This window comes from Lathyrus oleraceus, chromosome 1 (genome assembly GCF_024323335.1).
Source record: "Lathyrus oleraceus cultivar Zhongwan6 chromosome 1, CAAS_Psat_ZW6_1.0, whole genome shotgun sequence".
NCBI classification, from domain to species: Eukaryota; Viridiplantae; Streptophyta; class Magnoliopsida; order Fabales; family Fabaceae; genus Lathyrus; species Lathyrus oleraceus.
In genome coordinates this window covers 31,031,555-31,039,487 of record NC_066579.1, presented here as the reverse complement: position 1 = coordinate 31,039,487, position 7,933 = coordinate 31,031,555, and the positions used below count along the sequence as shown (strand labels likewise).

Here is a 7,933-nt window from a genome sequence, read left to right as displayed (position 1 = left end):
AATGTATTTTATTAACAAATCTAGAAAACTACATTCAACAAATAATATTGTTTTATTATAAAAGTTTAAAGGAGTCGGTTGAATACACACCAAAATCAAATCAAATCTAAAGATTAAAAAATATTTACAAATATAATTATAATTTCTTTTGTTGAATAGTTTTATTGCTAAAATTTATTTGTAAAAGATGAATAAATAGGATATCAAATGGTCAAATTTACATCTCATATAATTGAACAATTCTTTGATTATATAAATCCAAAAAAGTCATAAATAAAATGGATAAAGTAGCACAACATGTCATCATAGTCCTTTAGTTTTTGGCAGAATCTATATTCTACATTTTAGTATAAGACATTCGTAAGCTTTTCATTGGTGGAACTGATCCTACCAATAACCATATTTCATATCACAATTAATTATTACAAAGTATATCCAATATAGTAAAAAAAGACTCAAATTTGTATAATTCCAAATAAACCTAAAAAACAAAAAATCAAAATCCAATGGCTTATAATAAAAAAATGTAAATCCAACGGCATATTCCTTGCCATGTGCTAGATGAGCCTTCCCCAAATAAAATCCAAAAAAAAACGCGTTTTCCGTGATTGACCACTTTTTTTCCTTTTCTTTCTTTCTTCCTTCCTTCAACCCCAAAAATATCATACACCCTCCCAGAGCCAGAAACACTTTAAACCCAAAACCATTCAAAATTTACTAATCTCTCTGATTCTTCTACAATCACATCATTATGAGATTCTCTTCCGATCGAACGGTCAACAACCTAACAACCACGAGCTTTGAATAGAGACCATTTTTTTTTCCAGTTTTGATTTCTTTCTTCTCAAATGAATTTCGCAAAATCTCAGGTGTGGCAACCCTGTAAGAAGAAGAGGCTCTAATATATGATCAATTTATTTAGAGAGAGAAAGTGAAATAGTCTGAAATTTACATAGAGAGAGAGAACACAAGAGAGAGAAAGATGACGTCACGTTCGTCGCACGGCGCTGGAAGCGGCAGCGGCGGAGGACGGCCCAGAGCTGGACGGTATGAGCTAGGTAGGACGCTAGGAGAAGGTAATTTTGCGAAGGTGAAGTTTGCGAGGCACGTTGAAACTGGAGAACATGTAGCTATCAAAATTCTCGACAAGGAGAAAATTCTCAAGCACAAAATGATTCGTCAGGTTCGTTTTTTGTGAATTATGTTCATTTGATTTGATTTGATTTTCTCTGCGCATCTATCGTCCTTCTTCATTGTTACATTTGCAGATTTTTTGTTTTTGTTTTCAAAGTTCAATGCTATTTAATCATTAATTTGTTAATAATGCTTCTAGCTATAATAAGTAAATAATTAAAGATATTTCTGAAATGAAACAGATGAAGAATTGTTATTAGTTTAGTTTTTGTGTTCTGTTATGGAATTAGAGTTTGATTATTAATTTTTACTTTGATTTGATGTGAATTATTGATTTATTTCTGTTTTTTTGCTTTGACTCTTTGATTTGATCTGTGGATGGATGTCAGCTGAAGGAACTATTCTTAATAAATAAAAGTAAAAATCAAATCAGTGCTATCAAATATCCGCCATGGTGTGTATACATGGCGGTTTTTGGGCTCGCCGCAATGGTAAATATCGGCCAATATTGCGTGTTTTTCTGCCATGATCCACTATAACGCCGCCGCAACGCGGCCTGTATGGCAGGGTTTTGGCTCTGCTGTGGACCGCCATCCGCCATCAACAATAATGATGCAAATTTGAATTAAATGATTATGATTTGGTGTAGGTTTTGGGAACATTTAGGGTTTTTGATAAGTTGTTGTACTGCTGGAGTAAAAAGTTTGTTGAGTTTTTAAATCTGATTTGGAATACGACGGCTGGCCAAAACAGTGTTAAAAACTGAACACGAAAGTACGAAACACCATTGGAGATGCTAATGAGCTTGGCATTTGTTTGTTTTCTTCATAGTTTAAGTGTGTAAAGCAAAGTTATTTTCTGAGCATGATAGAGGTTTCAGGTTTTGCTTCTTGGAATATTTTCTATGCAAAACTGACATCCTTAAAGACGCGACCATTGTGCTCCAACCAAAAGATTGCATACACCGCAGATAGTTTCCTTCTTTATAAAATGGCAAAGTGGTTCCTTTTTTCACATAAGTATCCTTATTACAATGCACAAAATAAACGGTTTACAGTTCCTTTTTTCCTAATTTGATCAGCACAGTCTCTGCATTTTTTTCTGGTACAGTTCTATTGGGGCATTTGACTTTAGCGAAGTAATTAATATGGACCGTCTGAATTTTGCTTAGAGAATATAGATCAAATTAGGAAAAAAGAATATAAATAGTATTTGTAAGAAATTTCTTAACATTGGCTTTCAAACTATTTTATGTGTTGGCGATAGTTAAATAGGTCAACTATTCAGGTTTAATACGGTGTGTTTTGTGTGGTTGTGAGAAAAATGTTTAGTAGTCTATATATAGTACTTAAGTTACATTTCAATAAAACATTGTTGGTGAAACCCTCAACACGTAGGCATTGGTTTGCATGAACAACTTCCACTAAATTTCTGGGTTTATGTTATTTTCTCTGAAGCACAAATGCTCTAGTCTTTCCTGATATTCTGTCGTTCACTGTTATGCAGATAAAACAAGAAATATCAACAATGAAACTGATTAGACACCCAAATGTTATTCGCATGCATGAGGTTAGAAGGAAGTAAATAATTGCTTCAAAGTATTTTACATTTGCATGGTTTATTTCTATTCTCATATTTTTCCCAATTTTTATCCTCAGTCTTTTCTAACTGCCATCTGCATTATAAACTACAAATTCCGGGTGTAGGTAATAGCTAACAAGTCAAAGATATTCATTGTAATGGAACTTGTGACTGGTGGGGAGCTGTTCGACAAAATTGTAAGGCATTTTTTTATTTTTTATTTATATTTTTTTACCTCTATATGTGCTTTGAAGGCCATAATTCTTTATATTAGCAAGCATTGTTCTTTTATTACCTCTTATTTTGTTGCTTTTTCTGTTATTAACTTGACCCAGGCACGCAGTGGGAGGTTGAAAGAAGATGAAGCAAGAAAATACTTTCAGCAGCTTATATGTGCTGTGGATTACTGTCATAGTAGAGGTGTTTTCCACAGAGACCTAAAGGTGTATATTACTTATTCACATTTTTCCTTTTGCTTCTATTTTAAAGAGATTGTTTTTTTCTTCAGTGCATTCTCAGTAAAAGAATTATTTTTTTCCTGAGAGGGAATATACATACCTAACCATGAATGGCTTGTGTGTGTGTGAAAGATACAAGCATGGAAAAAAGAATTAAAAAAATTAACCTGTTACTATGTTTTTTTTCTATTAAAGCCTGAGAATTTGTTGCTGGATGCTCATGGAACGCTTAAAGTATCGGATTTTGGATTGAGTGCATTACCTCAACAAATCCGGGTGAGTTATGTTGGCTGGCTTTTAAAGTTGATTAAATTGATCATGACTAAACAGTTGCTGATTATCATATTAATTATCATTTATTAATAGGAAGATGGGCTACTTCATACAACATGTGGTACGCCAAACTATGTTGCTCCAGAGGTATTTTAGCTCTACCTTAACTCTACTTTCTACTTAACATTTACTTAACAAGTAGTATTTTTTAATCACTGCTCCCTTGTTATCTAGGTGATTGACAACAAAGGGTATGATGGTGCAAAGGCAGATCTCTGGTCATGTGGTGTTATTCTTTTTGTTTTAATGGCTGGCTATTTGCCCTTTGAAGAAGACAATCTTATGGCTTTGTATAAAAAGGTAATTCAAGTTTATGATGTTACTATTGGAGAACATTAACATATTGAATTTCGTGAACCTTATAGTGCATTTTTGTTGAGCAGTATAGGATAGAGACATGCTAGTATAAGGAGGTGGATACAAAATAGGATACGATAGTGATATGATAGAAAACATGATATTATTATTTCTTAATATTTTTAATATTAATAAGTTAACAAAAAATGCCAGAAAAATTTAAATAGTTTATGATACCTTTAAAAAACGCATTAAAACTACTAAATAAATATATTTCTTTTAAATCATGAGTTGATAAGTAGCTCTATTATATATGTATAAATAACTTTTTGAATAATAATAATTTTTTTTGAAAATTCTAATAAAATTTTTAATTTAATATTTACATTTTTTAAATTTTAATCATTATTTTATATTTAGATATTCTCTTTTCAGTAAGTTAGTTATTTAATTTAATATTGAATTCCTATTTTTTTTTTTAATTTTAGATGTTATTAAATTTCATTTGTAACATTTTATAGGAATGAATAACTAATTAATTTTTTAATCCAGCATATTCGGGATACATGTTTTAACTAGAGAGGCAAAATAGTACAGTATAAATTTCATGATTGACTTATCCTATTCATGCTGTATCATGGAACTCTGGATTCATATAGGAAACGATACATTTATCCTATTATGACTCCTATACTGACCACTGTCTTTGTAATCTTTGCATATTTGAATGCACAAAAATTAAAGCCTTTTGGCAGGGTGTTAAGTTAATTAATTATGAAAGGAATATTAGGACTATACGGATGCCCATAATCATTATTCTATTTCTCTTATTGTCTGTCATTGTTTTAATTGGTTTATTGAAATTCTTGAATCTTTACTACCTTTGTAATTTTTGCATATTAGAATGCACAAAAATGTAAGTCTTTTAGAAAGGTGTTAACGTTAATTAATTTTGAAAGGATTTTTTTAGTACTATATGCATGCCCATAATCATTATTCTATTTCATTTATTATTAAATTTCTACTTTTGACAATTTATATAGATATGATTATTGATTGATCATTGTGGCGTCGTTCAACCTAAATAACAGATCTCATTTAGTGGAATAAATCTTGGTTGTTGTTGTTAACTTTTAGATTATTACTATTTTTGTTTAGATTTTCTCACAACAATTTGATGATAATAGTGATATTTTTATTGTAAGAGTGTGCTTTGCATAGGCATGCTTAGATTTTGAATTGCTGAACAAATATAGTATTTTTATTGTGATATTTTGTTGTCATTTGACCAATATAGCTCTTTCATTTAATAATGTTATACTATAATAGAAACAAAATTTTATCTTTGATATTTTATATTGATGTACTCCATAACCTTAATGTTTTTTAAAATATCAATCTCACAGCCATACACATATACTGCATCTTTATCGTAGTACCTATCATCCCAGCTGCTATATGATATGCTACCTCCAGTATTTCTATGAAAGTGTGGAGTGATTTATGCATCTTTCCTTAAAAACAGTCCTATATTATATGTTTCATAATAGTGCCACCTAATGTGTTTTTTTTTCCTATGACGAGTGACAGATTTTTAAGGCTGAGTTCGCCTGTCCTCCATGGTTCTCTTCAAGTGCAAAAAAGCTAATCAAGAGAATCCTTGATCCCACTCCCCGCACTGTATGTGTAACTTGTATTATTTTTGTTTAATCTCATTGTACTTTTCTAGTAGTCTGACATGTAGTAAATACTCCTCTTTTTCCATCTTTTAATGTGAAATCAAATATGTGAAACCAACCTGTTTTTCTTTTCTCTTTATGATTTGAAACAGCGGATTACAATTGCCGAGGTAATTGAAAATGAGTGGTTCAAGAAGGGATATACGCCTCCTGTGTTTGAACAGGCTAATGTTAGTCTTGATGATGTGAATTTTATTTTCAATGGTTCTATGGTAAGTCTTTCAATATTTTGGTTATCTTGATTAATTTCTGTTCATCTTAGCTTTGGATTTTAGCCTTATCTGGATGTTCTTTGTGGTGCACAGGATTCAGATAATAGTGTTGTTGAGAGGCAAGAAGAGGGGCCTGTTGCACCCGTGACCATGAATGCATTTGAACTTATCTCTAAATCTCAGGGCCTCAACCTTAGTAGTCTGTTCGAGAAGCAAATGGTAGGTGTATCTAATATAAAAAATGAATTCTAGAGCTTCCTATCCTAGAAATTTGACATGGCATTGTTTGAAGAGAGGAAAACTAAATTTTGTTTTACGAGGACCGTATCAAATTACATCATGATCAGATTACATGTATAACATTTCTTTGTTTTTCATTTCACCTCTTTAACTCTATGTATTTCTATTTGTTGATTGTTAGTTGTGGCTAAATATAGTTGTATATTATGGTAACTAGGGACTTGTTAAAAGGGAAACAAGATTCACATCCAAATGTTCAGCGAATGAGATCATTTCAAAAATCGAGTCAGCTGCAGGACCTCTCGGTTTTGATGTCAAGAAGAACAACTGCAAGGTAAAAGAACCTATGCTTATATTTTCTCTCTATATTTACCCCTTAATTTTAGCTCGCGTCTTTCATTATTTAATGTATTTAAGGTTTCAATCAGTGGAGGGAAATGGGTGTTAAAATAGACATGCTTGCTGCACCCCATGCCTTTATTTACACCTCACTTGTGCATTGGCAAAAAAACATTATATTACTTGTTTCTTCCTTAGTCAGATTACATATCAGGGCCATTTTGTGATGATAATCATTTTCTTTTAAGTTTCTATTTCTGACAGTAAATTTTATTCTGCATACAGTTAAGGATTCATGGGGAAAAGACTGGACGGAAAGGTCATCTATCTGTAGCCACGGAGGTATATGTTATGAAATATTTTTCTCTCATGATCTCACCACAGTCCAGGCTAATTTATTTGTTTTCAGGAATCATGACTACTGTTTCTAATGCTTTCCTATGTGTTCCTTTTCAGATCTTGGAGGTGGCCCCTTCAATTTACATGGTTGAGATGCGAAAGTTTGAAGGAGATACTCTAGAATTTCACAAGGTAAGTTCAATTCACAAATCATTGTGCATTTGCAAGAAGCTGATTTTACAAGTAGAATCTTTGATCTTCAAGTCTAAGAGCATACTCTTGACTAAGTTGTATTTATTTGCAGTTCTACAAAAGTATATCTACTGGGCTGAAAGATATCGTTTGGAAAGCAGATCCGATCGCTGAAGAAATAGACAGTGGTTAGTTTTCTAGTCTAGCAATCCTAATACTTGAATTGACAAAGTGAGAATTTTTAGCAGTTTGGCACTGACAAATTTTTTGTTAATTAATTCAGACTTCTAATGTAATATTTGTTTCTATTTGTGCCTGCAGGTGGCAGTAGTAAATCAAAATAATTGTTACCCAAGTCTTCATCTTTGTACAAAGTATAATCCCATACTTGTGTATTATTATTGGGTAAAAGTGGGCAATAGCTTGAATTTCTTTTATAGGAGTATTTGATACTCTGTTTATTGAACAAACTTTTATCTTAGTGTTGTGATAAACATTACAAATGCAAAGGGAAAACTGGCTCAATAGAAGTAAGATATTTCTAAGCATTTATATGTATGATCAGTCTATTGTGTACATTAGACTTTGATAATAACTTGTTTGTTGAATAGGTTTTGTGATTTATTATTATTATTATTATTATTATTATTATTATTTTAAGTTTTCTGTAAAACAACTTCGATGACGACTCTGGTGCTATAGAATGCAATTTTTTTAAGTTTAAAAGATGCTCAATAAGTTAACTATAAGCTAATTTCTTTTAATACAACAACAACAAAAGTTTTTATTTCACTAATTAAAATCAGTTAAATAAATCAAATTTTGTCAATAAGCTAATAATTCTTATGTTTTGAGATTTTTTTTAATAATGTATCTTAGGTGTGTTTGATTCGAGATAGGTGGAGGGGAGGAGACGAGAGGAAAGCGAATAATTTTAATTAATTGTGTTTGATTCGAAATTTATGATGGAAGTCGAGTGGAGGGGAACAAAATTTCTCCAAAATAATTTTTTTTCCTCCTTCAAAGTTGGAGGATCTAGGGGAGGAGAGGAAATCTGAACATATAGATT

At 31.5% G+C, this 7,933-nt stretch overlaps 1 protein-coding gene across 1 annotated transcript; it reads left to right on the top strand.

Annotated features, from left to right (window-relative positions):
- Window positions 1-611: 611 nt before the first annotated feature.
- On the top strand, window positions 612-7,474 carry LOC127080831 (CBL-interacting serine/threonine-protein kinase 23). Its single transcript, XM_051021152.1, has 15 exons — window positions 612-1,183; window positions 2,641-2,703; window positions 2,841-2,912; window positions 3,051-3,158; window positions 3,369-3,449; window positions 3,540-3,593; window positions 3,681-3,806; window positions 5,394-5,483; window positions 5,635-5,754; window positions 5,848-5,973; window positions 6,212-6,328; window positions 6,619-6,675; window positions 6,790-6,864; window positions 6,977-7,052; window positions 7,186-7,474. Exons 1-15 carry the CDS (start codon window positions 983-985, stop codon window positions 7,206-7,208), a joined length of 1,389 nt encoding a protein of 462 aa, XP_050877109.1. The 5' UTR covers window positions 612-982; the 3' UTR covers window positions 7,209-7,474.
- The last annotated feature ends 459 nt before the right edge of the window (window positions 7,475-7,933 follow it).

Coding starts and splice junctions, on each gene's coding strand:
- LOC127080831 (XM_051021152.1), top strand. CDS start 983: ATGACGTCACGTTCGTCGCACGGCGCTGGAAGCGGCAGCGGCGGAGGA. Junction 1,184..2,640: donor AGCACAAAATGATTCGTCAG/GTTCGTTTTTTG, acceptor ACTGTTATGCAG/ATAAAACAAGAAATATCAAC. Junction 2,913..3,050: donor GGGAGCTGTTCGACAAAATT/GTAAGGCATTTT, acceptor AACTTGACCCAG/GCACGCAGTGGGAGGTTGAA.